We start from the raw sequence: 18,660 nt of genomic DNA, 5'->3' as shown, positions 1-18,660 counted from the left end.
ATTCATGTCAAATCCCAGCTCAATACTACAACTTTACAACTCTACTTATTAAATGTTTATTAATCGGTCATGTCTCGATCTGCAGTACCAACAGATTTTATTTTTTTTTTCTGTTATTCATATTTTAGATTATGAAATTTATTATTATTTTCTACAATGCATTTCTTTTCTTTTATATTTGTGTCAAGGCTCGCCCAACTCAAGATGTTTTCCAACATCTTTCAGGGCTTTTGCCTTCATTTTCTGAAACATATTTTTATAATGCTGTACAATCCTGTATTTTGTTTTCCTATGTATTCAGATTTTGTAAATAAATGTTTATTGAATTGAATTGAATTGAAAAGACGAATAAGGGAGGAGTAGTACTTTATAAATCGCACTTTTTACTCAATAGTGTCCAGATGGAAAAGATTAGTAAGTCCTAGACTCGGGTACCCCGAGTAATCCCCGATATCACAAATCAAAAGGAATACATTTAGAATTCATTCATTATTAAATCATTACGGCCGTATCAGGGAAACTGAAAATCATTATTTATAGGCCTATGGCTTTTCAATTGAATCAGTGGTGACCAATTCAATCTTTAGTCATTTACAGAAGAAACTCAGATTTACAGGCCTAGTCCAAAATAGTAATGAAATATGAAGTGAACAATCTTTTATTGCGACTAAAAGTAAAAATGGATTAAGGAATAGAAGGATATGCATCGACGGTGACATCAAAAGATTTCCCAACAACGCGCTTGCCTATACTAAAGCACTGCTGCGCTGCCAATCAAACAAACATGCTCATTGGAACTCCGTGTCTCTAACCGCGGCCCTCTATAGAACGCTGCGAATCAACTGTTACATTTTTTGAGAACAAAATGAAGCCGTGTAGAATATGCGCAGCCTGATTGTTCTATTGACATGTCTGCGTCGATGATTAAAGCCCCCTTCCCTACGTTTTTTAGATCTAATTTAAGATCACAAACTATATTTAATGTAAAAATAATACTATATGGTCCTATTGCGATAACGTTTTTCGTCTTTAAACGGTTAAAAATGTAAAAAATAAGTCGATTCTAATAATTATAGCGGCCCGCTATAAATCCCAAAATGCATTGCGCGCGGATTGATATTTTTGTTTTTCACCTGTAATTCGCCCACTTTTCGATCGATCGTGAGGCCAAAACAAATGGAAGACTCCTAACTTTTCAGCGAAAATACCGGGTTTTCCCCAATTTGTATCAACGGAGTCTGGCAAAAATAGAAAGACAATTAATGCAGCAACTATACAACGTCAGGCTAGGTATATAGCTAGCGTACGATGTTCGTACGTTACCGATGTTTACCAGCTAGGCCTACAAAACTAAGCCTAGCTAGGCTAGGCCTAAGACCGTCCACGAGAGGTCGATCGCCGCGAGCTACTTAGGTAGTGCATTGTTTCTCACTTTTTTATCATAATTTACCATAAAACGTACATTTAAGACAAGGAATGACATGGTTTAATGTTTTTAAAGTGATATATATGTATTATTTTCCAAAAAACGTCCAAAATTGCAGGGAAGGGGTCTTTAATTGACAACAACAGTTTGCCTTTTTATTAAATGCCTCGCTATAGTCATCCTAAGTCGTAAGTTTGGTGGTATGATTTATCTAACAATATATTTTTTTTCCAAACGCGAAAGGATTTTTTCGTACACGAATTTTTATTCAATACGAATATTCCATTGCGATTAAGAATATATTTAATTTTATAAAAACTTCACTGAATATGTGTTGTAATTTATGGGAGCTATATTAGTTATAGTTTATACCAAACAGGGCGATGGAGCATACTCTACTATGGTCTTAATGGAGTACGCCCTCTAGCCTTCGGCTTATTACATCTCTCTGGCCATATCATATCCGTTAACTTTACACTTTGACCTGAATCGTGGACCCGGTGTGTTTGACCTCTTTTAACATTAACCATGGCTGCAGGTGTAAGTACCGTTTCTTAATTGATGAAAATCAATGTTTTAAATTGTAATCCGTTGAAACACCTAGATATCATATAGCTGAAAATAAAATATAACATTTAATTAATATATTGTATACTTTATTTTGTATTTATTGTTGTCAGACGCTGTACACTTACCCCGAAAACTTCAGGGCTTACAAAATCCAGATTGCTGCAAAGTACAGTGGTGCTGACGTAAAGGTTGTGCAAGATCCTCCAGCCTTCAAACTTGGAGAAACTAATAAATCTCCTGACTTTTTAAAGAAATTTCCTCTTGGAAAGGTAAATTGAATGTTTCTGTGTATCTGAATGTAGGATATAAATTATAATGAATGTGAAAGTATTTTAATATTATTAATAATATAGGCTAGGAGGCTTAGTAGGCTAGGCCTAGGCCTAGGCCTAATTATCACAACTTTAAAAAAAAAATGTTTTATTGAACAAAGTGGTTAGGATTCCGGCAGATTGTGTTACTGCAGCTAGGAGGGGTCTAGTGGTTTTGTAGGTTCAATTCTCGACCAATTTTTTTAATTCAAAAAATTGTCTTTTAATTATGCACTATCTTCTTTACCCACCATTGCCTGGAGGGATGTTTTTTTTAGATTTAGGTTTTAGTTCTCAGTGTTAGTTTCTGTCGGAATCTATTACAATTTGTCAGTTGAGTTCCGGTGCCAGAATCCTAACCACAGCTTTTATTGAAAACATCATTTTGTACTATTTATTGCAGCTGTGTATAAATACATGGGCTAGAGAGGCTAGGCCTAACTAGCATATAGGCTTTTAGATAGAAAGAGTTTGTCAGCTTGCTAGGGCTATTATTTTAGCCCCGGCCTATAATTGAAACTCTACAGAAATCAAATGAAATTTGACAAAATCCGGTTTTTACTAAGTATTTTGTAGAAATTTAACTGGGAACTTGTTTATTAATAGTTATAATTGAAGTTTGGTCTGGATTTGAATATTTGGGACGCAGGATTGAAGTTATTTTTGTGGACTATTTTCTTAGGCCTAGAACTTGTGTTTTGATATTTTCAAGGAAGGGAATAATGGCTGCTCCAGGGTCCAAAGCTAGGCCTACTAAGTCAAAGTCAATTGATACCCAACATGGAAGTGACATTGATGAATTGTCTAGTCAATGTAAGTGTGGTTCCTGTGATTCACCAGTCCTGAAATCAGATAGGGGAATTATTTGTGGCTTGTGTAAATATTGGTTTCACTCGCAGTGTCAAGGTGTGAATAAGACGAAGTATGATTGGTTAACAAAAGGTGATCCTTCTATTTTTTGGTATTGCCGTACTTGCACTACACTAGCAGGAAATCTTATGGGAATTCTGAACGACGTTAGTAGTAATCAGAAACTAATGAAAGCGGAAATTAATAGCATTAAAATAGATGTTAAGAAAAATAGTGATGCGATACAACATTTTTCAGTAACACATGCTGAACACCAAACTGATACAAATTTAGAAGAGATGGTCGAAAGGAAATTTGATGACATGACTGAAAGACTTAGTCGGAGAAATAATGTTATTGTCTTTAAGCTTAAGGAAGGTGACTCTGCTGATGGTAAAGAGAGGCAATTGCAGGATATTAATTCGCTAAAGAAGTTAATTGATGGAGAATTGTCAGTAAAATTTTGTCATAGGCTTGGCAAACGAGAGGATGATAGAGATAGGCCGTTAAAAATTGTATTTTTTGATGAGGAGAACAAGTTTAGATTTATGCATGGTGTCCGTAATAATAAAGATTGTAATATAAGTGTATCTCATGATAGAACCCAAGCAGAGCGGTCTGAATATAAAAAGTTGCGGCATGCTTTAAATGCTAGGATTGAGGCGGGCGAGAAGGATCTAGAAATTCGACGTGGCCATATAAGAAAAAAACCTCAGCGTATTTAACACAGAACAAATTAGTCAATCAGAAAAAGTCTTTAGTTCAAAGAATTCTTCATCTTTTTCTTGTTTTTACACAAATTGTGACTCTTTGTTCAATAAGAAGGATGAGTTGGTTGCAAGAATAGCTAACGAACAACCTGATTTTATTTTTTTAACCGAAGTTTTCCCTAAGAATTATTTATTCGAAATTGACTTCAATTGTTTGTGTCTTAATGGGTATCAGTTTTTTCATCCAGAAAACTCAGTTCGGGGTATTGGAATTTATGTTAAGCATAATATATCAGTGTCGGAAGTTTGTTTGAAGGCAGAGTATACTGAATCCATTTGGTTAAATTTGAAACTTTCAACTGATGAAACAATTTTGATCGGATGTATTTATAGAAGTCCAAACAGTACACCGGCCAATAATGAGTTGCTGGAAGAATTGTTAAGAAAGGTAGAAAATTTCAATTCAGATCATATTTTAGTAGTTGGAGATTTCAATTATAAATCGATAGATTGGACATCGTTAGAAATTCCTGGTGAAAGACTTTCAAGAAATTTTTTTGAGTGCATTGAAGATTTGTTTTGGGTACAGCATTGTACACTACCTACAAGAGTTCGGGCAGGTGAAGAACCAAGTGTTCTTGACTTAATTTTTTCTAGAGATGATTTCTTAATTAAGGATTTATGTTATAAACCGCCTCTTGGTCTTAGTGACCATGTTGTTTTGACTTTCAATATTGATTGTTCTATAGAATCCACTGAAGTACCATTGATGAGAAATTATTACAAAGGAGATTATAACGGCATGAGAAAGTATTTAGAAGATCTGAACCTTGAGCAAGCTGCTTTAGATTTATCTGCTAATGATTTGGCTACATTGATCGAATGTTCCCTTCAGGATGGAATTTCAAAATTTATTCCTCTTAATAGAAAAGGTAGTGGAAAAAGAAAACAATGGATGAATAGAGATGTGGAAGAAGCGATTAAATGGAAACATAAAGCGTGGAACATTTACCAAAACAAAAGAGATGAGTTGTCTTGGAATGAGTTTGTAAAAGCAAGAAATAGGACTACTGCGGAAGTTCGAAAAGCAAAAGCATCTTTTGAAAGAAAATTAGCTGCGGAAGTCAAAATTAATACTAAAGCATTTTGGACGTACATAAAAAGCAATTCCAAATCTAAACAAGGTATTCCTGACTTGAAAGATAAAAATGGAGTTATTGTGTCTTCTAATTCAATGAAAGCAGAAGTTTTTAATACTGCCTTTGTTCAGGTTTTTACTGAGGAAGATTCAACCCAACCTCCCAATTTTGATGAAGTAAAGACGGATGCTTTGATCGATTCAGTTATGTTTGAAGTAGATGAAGTTATTGAATATTTCAAGAGCTTAGATGTAAATAAATCTCCTGGTCCAGACATGATAAATTCTCGTGTATTGAAAGAAACTGCAGAAACAATTGGTGGAGTAGTTACTTTACTTTTTAATAAATTGATGTTTGAAGGAGTTGTTCCAGATTCATGGAAAAGAGCCGATGTTGTCCCTTTGTATAAAAAAGGTGATAAGTCTGAACCTCTCAATTATAGACCAGTTAGCTTAACTTCTGTAATGTGTAAGTCAATGGAAAAACTTGTTAAAGATAAAATATACAAACACCTAGAATCACATCATTTAATCTCAGATCAACAATATGGTTTTTGCTCTGGCAAGTCGTGTACAACTCAGTTAATTGAGGTCATTGATTTGTGGTCGGTTTGGTTGGACAAAGGTTTTTCTTTTGATTGTATTTATTTTGACTTTCAGAAGGCCTTTGATAAAGTGCCTCATGGTAGATTGTTATCTAAACTTAGGTCTTATGGTATTTCTAGCAACTTGTTAAGGTGGATCGAGTCTTTTTTGAGTGATCGAAAACAAAGAGTTGTGGTAAATGGGAAGAAGTCGATGTGGCGAGATGTTATTAGCGGAGTGCCTCAGGGCAGTGTCCTGGGGCCATTATTGTTTGTCATTTTTATAAATGATCTACCAGACGCTATTTCCCAATCTGTCATTAAGCTCTTTGCAGACGATACAAAGCTGTTCAGAATAATTCATTCAGATTCAGATAGAAATTTAATGCAGACTGATATAGATGCAATGTGCAAATGGTCTCATGATTGGCAGCTACCGTTTAATTTGACCAAGTGTAAAGTCATTCATTTTGGGTCAAAGAATCTGATGTATGAATACTTTATTGGCCTTGGTGACAACAAAGTTGGTATTGATAGCGTTTCTCAAGAAACAGATTTAGGAATACTGATTGATCATAAACTAGACTTCTCTGCCCATACTTCCAAGGTTGTTAAATCTGCAAACAGGATACTCGGTATGGTGACTAGATCTTTCAAGTATCTTGATAGTAGGAGTTATATGTATCTGTACAAATCTATGATCAGACCTATATTGGAATATGGTGGAAGTTCATGGACACCTCTGTATCAGAAAGATTACAATCGTTTAGAAAAAGTCCAACAGAGATCCACAAGGTTAGTGTCTGAATTGAGGAGTAAGCCATATGCAGAGAGATTGAAGTTATTGGATTTGCCTACCTTAGCCTTTAGAAAGAAAAGGATGGATTTAATTCAAACTTTTAAAATCTTTCATAAATTTGATAATATCGAGGCGGGAAAATTATTTCAAAGATCTAAATACCAGCAAACCAGGGGGAATGTTTTTAAGGTATCGAAATCCAAATATAATAAAAACATTAGAAAAAGAGCATATGCAGTTAGAGTTATAAATGATTGGAACTCGCTACCAAACCATATTGTGACGGAACCAACGATTAACAAGTTCAAAACCAGCATTGCAAAGTTATGGTCTGACCACCATCTCAAGTTTCGCCCATATGTTACTGAGGAGTTCTCATTGATGACAATGGAGGGACAAATGAGCTAAGTTCTCAAAGTCCTACGGTTCAAGGTATATTCAAGGTAATTGATTTCACCAGCCCACGAATTTCACGTCGGCAATCGGCAATTGCCGACCTTATTGCCGACCTTAAATTGTCAGAGGACGGCAAGAGATTGCCGACCTAGAAACTAGGCTAGATCCCTCCTTTCAAGCCTCCTAGCAACAACATGGTACTTTAAGGGATCGTATCATTGAAATTTTAACAGGCATATTCACCACCATGTTGTGTTTAGTTAACAAACCATGGAATTAAGATGATCCCTGAATTCACTCAACCATTACATCATGTTGTGCGTGAGCTGCATGCTTTCTATCAAGCTGGCTGGGCACAGCGTGAGACCTGTGTAGGGGAATACCCTGTTATGCCAAGCAAGCAACTATGCTCTGTGTACTGCTAGCTCCAGAACCACGATGTTCAGCAATTATCAAATAGAATTTATCTTGTAAATTTTAGTGTTAGGTTTTTATATTTTAGTTAATTTTGCTAGTTCTTTTTGCATAACATATAGCTAGGATGGCTAGGCCTAGCTAGGCCTTAGGTTAGCAAGAGGTTAGGCCTTGGTGAATTTTCTATTTTTAGAACTGCCGAGACTGCCGACCTTGGCGAATTTAAGGTCGGCAATTTTTTGCCGACCTTTTTTCTGAATTTCGTGGGCTGTTTCACTATAATAGGCCTAGCTAGTCTTGATAAACTTGTTGCATCCATCGTTTACATGTGTATATGTTCGAACGTGCGCAGAATGTCAAATTTTCCAATGTAGGCTTCAAGTACTACAAGCCAACCTAGAAAACTTAATAAAAAAGCAAATTTACTTTTGAAAAAATTAGGTTCCAGCCTTTGAGGGAAACAATGGCACTCTACTCACTGAAGCCAATGCAATAGCTTTCTATGGTAAGTACAGGCTGGTATAAGGTAACATTTATAGCTCACTCAAATTTGCGCACGCGACTGCTGCCATGTATGAAAAAGATGTTTAATTGGTTTGTAAATTTCTCACCTTGTGCAGTGGCTAATGAGACCTTAAGAGGCAGCAATGTACAAGACCAAGCACAGGTACAGATGTTTGTGAACTTAGCTGACAATGAGATCTTGCCCTCTGCATGTAACTGGGTTTTCCCAACCCTTGGCATCATGCAGTTCAACAAACAGGTTAGTGAAATTCTTTATTTCAAACATTTTCAGTGGTCCAACACTTTGACATTTTAATGTTAAATTCTTCCTTTTGTTGTTTTTTTATGCCAATAAATGATGACTTGTTTCGGGACGTAATCCTGATTATCATTGATGAACGAATTTCTGATATTGGCATTTCAACTCTTATATTTTTCCGATAATTTTTGTGATTTGATGGACAGCAGTGCTTTAGGATAGATTGTTCTTTAATCTGGCTGCCGTTTAATCATTCTCATTCATTTTCCATGTCTACTGCAACTTCACAATGTAACAATCCTTTTACAATTTAAATCCATTTAATATTAGAGAGCTTTCTATTTGGGACGACCGCTCTATGTCATGTAATTTGCTTTGATATTGTGTCATCGCTCCCACCTCAATTTTCATAATTTCTAGGTCCCGCCGACGACCGACAACACATCCATTGATCTGACCTAGTTGGGTCGTCCAAAATTAAAAACTCACTATTGAACGGAGAATCAAAATTGCAGTACCTAAAAAGTTGTATTTGTTATAAAATTACTATTTAAAATAATTTTTTTTAAAGAACACAGAGCGTGCCAAAGAGGAGCTTAAGAATGTGATGTCCTACCTCAACGAATACTTGACAACAAGGACATTCCTTGTAGGAGAACGTGTAACACTTGCTGATATTGCTGTTGCTTGCACTCTGTTGATGCTCTACCAGAAAGTAAGACTTAATTCTTATCGCTAGTGAAAAATGTACTAACAAAATACATTGCAAATACATAGATAACTAAAAATATTACATTTAAAAAAAATTCATACACATTTCTATCTTTTGCCAATAAATGATGACTTACTTCGGGACGTAATCCTGATTATAATTGATGAACGAATTACTGATATTGGCATTTGGATAATTTTCTTGTTTTCTAGACCCAAAACAAGGTTTATGTTAGCCCTGATTATAATTCTTTATTTCTTTAAAAGATAATGAAATATTTAAGTAACTTGTTTTATCTATATAAATAATCTATTTCGATTAAATAACCAGAAAAGTATGATACAAATATTGTATTAACTTCTTTATATCATGCCAGGTGTTTGATCCCAGTTTCCGTCAGCCATATGGTAATGTTACCCGTTGGTTTGTCACAGTAGTCAACCAACCTGAAGTTGTTGCAGTCATCGGCAAAGTGGCCCTTTGTGAAAAAATGGCTCAATTTGACGGTGAGTAACAAATGACAAGATTGATAGGCTAGGAAGACGAGCCTTCAGACATGATTATATACAAAAGGTTTTGTGTCGTAATTGTTTACAATAGCCATTAAAATAAGAAGAAAAAAAACAAGTCAGCAGATGATGACTTGTTTCGGGACGTAATACTGATACATTTTGATGAATGAACGTCTGATGCTGGCATTTAATGGTGCTTTTGTAAAACTGCTTTAATAATAATTTAATAATTCAATTGGTGAAATGGTGTCTGACCACAAATATTTAGGAACTATAGTAAATGATAAGCTTAAATGGAATGCCAATTCACAATTACTTGCTGGCAAAGCCAATAAGAGAATTCATTTTTTAAGGAAAGTTAATTGAAAGCTAAATAATGGTTCTTTTCTACCAGACGATGATTTTAAGTGTCTTGTGTTTTAACATACTATGATGTAATTTTGGAACATGTGACGATAAGAAAAAAATGGATAGGTCCATAAAAATTGCTCAGCGTATCATTAAATGTAATATCACACCACTATCTCAAATCTACGAAAAACGTGTTGCGCTCAAAATTAATTGTTGTTATAACCAAAATAGGTCTGGTATTAGACTCTGACCACCACGTAATGTGCGATGTCGTTTTAGAAATTCTTTTGTGTCAAACTCTTCATATTTTAAATACTGGTGTCTCTAGAATGTAATTTGTAACAATACGTTTTGAACCATTTTAAAGATTTTTAATGTTACTGTTTTATACTTTGACACTTTTTGTCAATTTTTAGTCCATTTATATATATATATATATATATCCAATCTGCAGACAGTACTGTTTCAATCTTATTAGACCTCGTCAGTGCAGCTCAGGTTTCCAAATGAAATGTACCGCAGAACTGGCACAATATATAGGCTGAGCCAGGTATGCGGGACATGGTACACTGATTATGAACATATATATACAGTCGACTCCGCCTAAGTCGAATTCGCGTAAGTCGAAAAATCGCGAAAGTCGAATTTTTATGAAAGTCCCAATTCTTTCCTATACATTACTGTGTAATTTTTATTTGTAAGTCGAACTTTTCTAAGTCGAAATTCGTCTAAGTCGACGTCTTTTTGCGGTCCGAATACACACATTCTTTAGTTATTTATATCGTATAAGTCGAAGTCACAAATCACGCGGCAACAACGCGCAAAAAAAGCCGATGAAACGTACGTAATTCGATAAACAAACGACAGAGGAGATAATGTGGGACCATATCGGTTCTCTCAAGCAGGTTGTATAGTATAGGCGGCGTCCTACAACTCGCGCTAGTGTATAGTGTATGAGTTCGTTTCAGAGTTGAGAACTTGAGCGGCGTTTTGTGGGTACCCATTTTGTGCTAGACAGATGGCAATAAACAATGGATACCGATTTCCCATAAAAGAAAATACAGTTTATCATTGCCGATAAAAGAGGCTTAGCATTTATTAGGCCTAGCTAGCTAGCTAAGCAAACTCAATTCAAGAAGGCTCATCGCGTGGGCCGCGGTCGTGACAGGGCAGGGTCTACTAGGCCTAGCCATAGCGCGGCTAGTGAGTGAGCCTAGGCCTAGCATTTTTTTTGCAAATCTGTAAGTCGAAGTTCGCGTAACTCGAATTTTTATACCGGTCCCATTAGATTCGACTTAGGCAGAGTCGACTGTATATAAACATCACAGGCACAGAATAAATTCTAAACCGCTCGGTGATATACTGAAATTTATTTAATTAATTTGAAATGATAAATAAAGTTTCTTGTATCTAATTGGTGACAGTGGCTTAGGCTGCTTTTGTGCTTTCCTGGCAACTAGTGACTATGATTTTATATTTTCTTTTGCCTTGTGTTTGTTTAATTTGTTGATTTTTATTATATTTTGTAGAATGTATCTTTTGCCTGAATAAATAATAATAATAATAATAATAAGTACAATTTACTATTGAATCTTTATGTAACCAAATGGACGGGCACCATCTGATTTTAATTACATTTTCTTATGAGTTGGTCTTCTCTTTTTTCTGAAAATGATGTAGCATGATACATAAAAAAATAAACAGGACTAGGGATTTCAATTCATGCCTTACGTTTATGTTCAATAGTATGCATTATATTTGGTACTAATTATTATGCCATTTGAATACAGCAAAGAAGTTTGCTGAAATATCTGGAGGGGGAAAGAAAGCAGACCAGAAAAAAGAAAAAAAAGACAAGAAGCAAGAGAAGCCACCAAAGGAAAAGAAGGCAAAGAAAGAAGAACCTGAAGAAGATGATTCAGACATTGTTCCTCCAAAAGCAGACAAGAAAGATCCTTTTGCACACCTACCTAAAAGGTATCTGTAGCAACCTACCTATTCAGTTGACATGCTTTTGAAAAGACGCATTCAATTTGTATGAAGTATTAAAAAAAATATGTGTATTAATTTTTTTAACTTTTAGCACGCTTGTGTTTGATGATTGGAAAAAAATGTTCAGTAATAATGGAGCTTCAGTTTACATGCAATGGCTTTGGGAAAATGCAGACTTTGAAGGCTATTCAATTTGGCGTGGTGATTACGATTATAACTCTGAACTTAAAATGACATTTATGGCTTCAAATTTGGTTAGAGGTAAGTGACCATAAATGATGAAAACTTTTTTAAACGTGGAGTCCACTCCCTTGATAAATTCAGCTTAAATTGTTGGGATACGCTTTTAATCAAATGAAGAAATAGTTCTTGAAAATGTTGTGAAGTTGCATTCTTACCATGCTAGCGTGAAGTGAAGGATGTCTATTTTGCTGGTAAAGCAAATCATACATGCCATTTTCAGACGGTTGTTGTACAGTGTACAATGCAGTCGGTGTTCTATCCACGCTTCCCCAATCTTACGGAACTTGTAAATAGCTATTGATTATTGTTTATATTTACAGGCATGTTTCAACGAGTTGATAAATTGGTAAAGAATGCTTTTGCTTCTGTTTGTGTAACTGGCGAAGACAATAATTGTCAAATATCGGGTGTCTGGATGTTCAGGGGTCAAGAATTGGCATTCAATGTAAGACCTCTTTTTAATTTTTTTTTTATTTATTCATTTAACATCCATTTAACAATACATTTAAAATACATAACAAAGAAAAGACATAAGAAAGATATAATAAAAAATTACATATAAAATGTTACATATTGTTGTTATAAACCCATTTCATTGTATAATTGACCCAAGAGCTGACTAATTTGAATAGAATGTTGAATTAAATTTAGTTACACATTACAATGTTTAGATTAGACATGGTCTTTTGAATTCATATGGCAAGATAGGTCGTCATATGGCAACATTGGTGGGCATATGTCAACATTGGTGGGCATATGTCAACATTGCCTCTATTAATCATCAGCATATGCAGCCTGCCTGGATAAAGTTTTTTATCACAAACAGTATAAAATAATAAATAGTTTTCATTTGTGTTTTATATGCTTCTTATTCACTCGCGAAAACATCGTAACACACCACAAACGAACTACGACGTCGGCGGAATGTCCATGCAGCATGTTTGTTATTGTGCGATATTTTCATCTATGCACATGCGCAGTTTGTTTGTTCGTAACTGCGCATGTCTATTCATAAAATAAATTCTCCTTTGTCGGCCACATGTACATTTACAGATAACTACTCGTCTGTACAATAAATAAGCCTCCTAACGGAAAACTTGTTTTAATTTATTCGAGTGACGCGAAAAAAAACGTCATTTATATCAAGTAACGCTACATTGCTGTCACTTATTATAGGCTGGCAAAGTCGTTGTGGTTTACATAAAACCTTAATATTTGAAGCCTAACTAAGCGGACGAAGTTTGAGTTTTTAAGAAAAAATTATTTTCGCAAGTTTTGCGAATGATATATTTTTTTTTTCGCATTGACAACTCCAATCGCAATTTGTGAAAACGCGAATGGGTAGCGTGAGCATAGACATAGGTCGGTGTATGTCAACATAGGTCGGTGTATGTCAACATAGGTCGGTGTATGTCAACGTAGGTCGGTGTATGTCAACATTTTTTTTTTTTTTTACCATATTTAATGAGGGTGATCCATCCAGCAATTGCTGATCATTAGGGACCCTCAGAGGTTCACAAGACAAACATATACACAAGATGCTCTACATTAACAAAGTCTTATTACAAGTCTTTGGGAGTGGAGTTGTAATTTTGTCCTTAGAAAAAATCCTGACATGTGACGGGACTTGAACCCAGGACCCTTGTAGTGGTAGTCAAGCATCATAACCACCAAGCCACAACTCCACTAAAAATAGTGCGCCCATTGTGGGGCGCATAAAGGTCGGTGTATGTCAACATAGGTACCTACCAAAGCACTACAATGCTGTTACGTTTTAAGTACGATGCCATTAAGATGCCACCAAGATTCACCACTGCCACCATTGACCAAAAATTGAATGTGGAAAGTATGGTAGTATGGATATTATACATATATTGCCTGCTTAGAGGTAAAATATAAGATTTGACCAGTGAAGAAATAAAATTCTCGAGCATAATATCATTCCCGAGTGGATGTCAAATCTTATATTTTACCAATATAAAAGGCAATATATCTCTTATCGTATATAGCCAACAACAAGTAAAATATTTACTGGGTCGGGTAGCTGGGCCTCCTTTATGTAATAAGCCTGCCTATAGTTAGGCGTTGCATTTACCCTACCATGCGAAGAATAATATATAGATAATTACTAATTAATGATTCCTTGGCAATAAAATATTCACTTAGGCCTAGGTTGTTTAAATAATAACAGAAGAATTTCCATCAATAAGCCTACATTAATAATAATATTATTATCAGGTAGGCCGAATCTATATATAAATTTACGTAAGGGCAAAATTCGGTAAATCATGCGTTACTTCTAGAATGTTTACTCGATGGTATATAAAGTTGGTTCGTACTGTTGGTACTGATTTTAACCACCTGATATAACCCTGTTTACTAATTAAATTGAGTTAGATCATTAGTTATTGACAATTAAAACAAATTTAGGTTCAACAATTTGCCCCAAATAGGGGTGTTTTCCGATCGTGGTATACACTGTCTAATGAAACTTTCTTGAAAAATACCCGCACACAATAATACGAGGATGCTTCGCATTTTCCTATCTTTTCCTACGATAATTGTTGTTAATAGCTGAAAACCGGTTGAACAGCTCGAGTACAGCATCATAATGTTGAAGACAGACCGATTTTCTTTAAAAAATACTATTTTGATAGGTTAATATATGTGTATACAAATGTATTAATTTGTGATGAATGGAACATTCCAAATTATTTGGTTTAACCATAGAGGTATATGCTTACCTCCATGGTTTAACACAAGTAGGTAAATTTATGGGCCCTTGGAGAATAAACATAAATAGTACTGCAATGCTGTACAATACTGTAAATAGGTATCGCAAATTTCTTACTGTGAGGGTTGGTACTGTTAGATATAATATAAACAAATATACAAATAAACTTTATTACTGTGAGTGTGGGTAGGCCCTACTGTTAGATTATAAACACATAATATACAAATAAATAAACTTTATTACTGACAGTTGCTTTTCAACGTCTGTATTAATTAATAATTAAAATATATATAAACGTTGTAGTGGTGTATCGTGTACTTTTCTATTTCAATCGACTATGACAGTGAGAGTTTTAACAAAGTATTAAATCGCAAATGTTTTACTGTATTTAGTGGTATATTATGTATAGGCCTATAAAACATAACAAAATATTACGTTACTGAGTGGATAATAAGAATATATTTTAAAATTGTTCTTCTTTGTACCTATCCTCTTCACCATCCCTCAACCCTAATGTTACATATAAAACACAAATTGGATTTGTTTAAATGAGTCCAAATAATAAAATTGGACTCATTTTGTGACAAGTTTCTCTCTCGGAAGTAATTCCAAGGGTGCTAATTTTGGTTGAGTACATAAATCATTGTGTCTATTTATTCGTTTCTGTAAACGACAATGTATTATAGTCCTGCGTTACGTACAATGTGAAATCTCTCTCTCTCTGAAATGTTTTTCTCGGTGGAATTACTGTGTATTCGAGAACCATCTGTGGGCACGACCAAGCGTACCATCTAGTAAATAATAATTTGTCTTCTTTGAGCCGAATCACCAGATGTTCAGTGCGCCGCGCATACCAGGTTATATATACTGTGGGTATTGACCAATCACAAATGGACTTTCGTCACATCTATAGAGGGTGAATAACAAATGAGGGCGCTATGTATGCATAGTTTAAATAGTTTTAGTTGATTAATTTCTTCAAGCAAGTTATATGGCGCAGCGGGTAAATCGTATTGTGATGATGTAGACAAATCGTCGCGAGTTCAAGTCTCAGTAGATGACTTGTTTATTTATCGCCAAACGCGAGTGTTGCCACACGAAAATTACACAGTCAACATCATCGTACTAGAGAATTACTGGACAGGGACACAATAATCACGCGAAAATTACTCGGTCAATATCATTGTACTCGAAGAAATATACGATTTACGATCCTTGCTACAGTAGTCATGTGATGCAGTTTCAACCAATCGCGTTCACATATTTACATAGGCTATGTAATGTATATATATATTGAACATTAGTATTTAATGAAGAGTTTTATATAATAATAAAAAATAAAAACATAGTAAAAATCTATAGATAGTAGTTCAATAAAAGTGTAGTAGAATCAATTTGAAAGTTATTTAGATAAACAACAATAAAGAAATAGTTATAAGATTTTCTGTTAACTTGCAGTTAAATGAAAACTGGAATGTAGACTCTCCTTCATACACATGGAAGAAACTGGATATGACTCAGCAAGCCAACAAGGATATGGTTACCGAATATTTCTCAAGTGATATTGGTGAGATGGTTGGTGGCAAAATTATAAAAGACATGAAAATCTTAAAGTAAATTGAGCAAATGTTGCTAAATACAAGAACTAATATTTAAATAATATCAATTATTTCTAAACAGAACCCAAAGTTAAAATGTGTTTCTTCACTTCAAGCATACACCAAAACAAATGTTTTTCTGAAATATCAGTCTCAATTAATGACCACCTAGAAAAACTCGCCATGAAGCTCTGCCCACACTATCAAACTTTATGTGGCAAAAAAATGTGATGTGCCCATATATGGACACGATGATGTCATATCATTACCGTATTTGGGCACATCACACTTGTGAAATTAGTTTGATAGTTTAGAAAGAGCTTAAGAAGATTTTATTGTTCTATACGTATTTAACTTCAAACATCACATTCTGGCATAATATCAACAATGTCGAAATATGAGCACATCAATACTATCCTTTGTTTGTGCACATATATCTGAATAATGGCTTAGTAAAACCAATTCATTTATGCATGTAAACATAACATATGGCATGATTGACCATTATGACCAAATATGGTTGCATCATTGTGGACATGAATGTCTCTATTTTGGATAATTGACCATACAGAACATGGTGAGATCAACGTCTTGACGTCCTCCATTTTATATTTGCTAGAGACCAATGACGCCATTTTTTGGGGCAGAAACTATGTCAGCATAATTATTGTGAGTGGATAATAAATATCTGCACATATGAATTTTTGAGTTTTTGTATTATTGAATATATAATACTGTAGTAGTAATATATTTTTAAAAAGCATATGCTGACAATCAAGCGGCCCTCTTGATGAGTGACAGTGGCTGTGTGTATACTAGTACACCGGGGGTAACCCCCTACTCGTCTCGAAAGATGTACTAGGTTCTTTAAAGTGCACATGAGGCAGATGTGTACACTAGACCTACGGTTTTAGTCCTTACCGAGAAGTTCTACCACCCGAACCATGCTCGAACCCTTGCCAATGTTAATATAGCAAGGTATTACAGTTCTACTGTCTTAACCGCTTAATTGCATGGAGTAACCTTTAAATTCGGCATTTAGCTTGACCGGTGTGATTGGATATAGGGGTTTTCTCTCTTGTTTGTTCGCATTAAAACTTATGACAGTACAGTACACCTCGAGATGATACCCTATTTGAAGAGTGTACTGCGCTCTTTAACGTGCACACTAGCCATGTTGGCAACACGTGGCCAAAGGCTCAACGTCCCATCCAATAGGCAGATGCTATGCGCTGTTCAACCCACCAGTGCTAACACACCGAGAGCGACGATGGGATTTGAACCGTGGACCAAAAGAAACCTATGGTATTTAATGATTCAGCACAGTTTTGCCAACTGCACGCTATATGCTGGTTTGGGCCAACTCACGAGTTGCTCTAAACTGATTCAAGTCGACTTGACCTGACAGTTAATCTACTTAATACGGGATTGACCAATAACAGTGCCAGAATTAAGGGAAACAATTTACTGTTTTTAGTTTGTAATTGTATAATGTATGTTGTCCTCTGTAGTGCTTGAAACGTGTCTAATCAACAATATTAAAATATTAAATTATAAATATTTTTTTTAAATATTAAAAATAAGTTTCAAATTTTGTTGTTGAATATGCCATTTTGATGTTCCATCTAAATTATAATAGTTATTACAATATTCACTTTGACCAAAATCGAAAAATTTTTTTTAAAAACTGTAATTTAAAGCAAAAAATAGTCAAATATGGCTGCCAGATTGGTATTTGGTTGAATTTTACCGTTTCTTTTGTCTTTTTGTAGGTGAAAACATTTTTTTTCCTGCGGAAATGAACTTTATTAAAACTATTCAACATCTGATTTTATTAATCTTCATGTTTTTGGGCACATTACATCTTTAAAGATATATTGTCCACCTAAAAAATATTTTTTTTTAAATGTTGTTGAATATGTCATTTTAATGTCACATAATAGTTATTCACTTTTCGAAATTATTTTCAAAAAAGTAATTTAAAGCAAAAAATACCTAAATTGTCTGTCAGACAATGATTTTTGGTTAAAAGAAATAATTTTTTTTTTCTACAGTAAATAAACTATTTAAAGTCAGATTATATTAATCTTTATTTTGTATGTTTTGGGAGGACAATACATCTTTAATGACTAAAAAACTGTTTTGATGAGTCCAGAACTATTACAGTATCATATCAAAATTATTAAATTATATAAATCTGAACGACGACTGCAATAGGTCGGGATCAGAGAAGTCAAAATGCGTAATTAACTTTATTTAATTAAGATTTTATAGTTGTTGTTTATAGGGTAATGAATATTTGATGAATACAAGTCGTTTATATTGCTCGTGTTTTTTATTACTCTAGCTCAACAACCATTGTGATCACCTTGTTAGTAGCCTTTTGTGTTGCATTGTCAAACTTGTTACTCATATACAATAAAAACACAACTCAACTCGGTGAACTCCAAACCTAAATGAAGGGATGTTCTCTTGAAAAGGTTCAATGGACCGAATTCCATATCTCCTTTGATTTGTGTTTAGAAAGCAATGCCCCATTCAGCAAAAGCGGCCATGTA

The 18,660-nt window shown here is 34.6% G+C and overlaps 1 protein-coding gene and 1 long non-coding RNA gene across 2 annotated transcripts in view; both read left to right on the top strand.

Annotated features, from left to right (window-relative positions):
* Positions 1-16,803, top strand: part of LOC144852571 (uncharacterized) — a 121,177-nt gene extending 104,374 nt beyond the window's left edge. Inside the window, exon 2 of the long non-coding RNA XR_013614308.1 lies at positions 16,412-16,803. This is a non-coding gene — a long non-coding RNA (uncharacterized LOC144852571). The remainder of the gene's footprint in view (positions 1-16,411) is intronic.
* Positions 1,899-16,803, top strand: LOC144852549 (elongation factor 1-gamma-like). Its single transcript, XM_078710435.1, has 10 exons — positions 1,899-1,966; positions 2,107-2,265; positions 7,639-7,702; positions 7,818-7,960; positions 8,532-8,675; positions 9,049-9,178; positions 11,326-11,512; positions 11,619-11,788; positions 12,091-12,215; positions 15,963-16,803. Exons 1-10 carry the CDS (start codon positions 1,955-1,957, stop codon positions 16,119-16,121), a joined length of 1,293 nt encoding a protein of 430 aa, XP_078566561.1. The 5' UTR covers positions 1,899-1,954; the 3' UTR covers positions 16,122-16,803.
* Positions 16,804-18,660: the final 1,857 nt, after the last annotated feature.

This window comes from Antedon bifida, chromosome 9 (genome assembly GCF_963402885.1).
Source record: "Antedon bifida chromosome 9, ecAntBifi1.1, whole genome shotgun sequence".
NCBI classification, from domain to species: Eukaryota; Metazoa; Echinodermata; class Crinoidea; order Comatulida; family Antedonidae; genus Antedon; species Antedon bifida.
The sequence above is the reverse complement of the archived record's forward strand: the minus strand, read 5'-3'. Positions and strand labels throughout refer to the sequence as shown.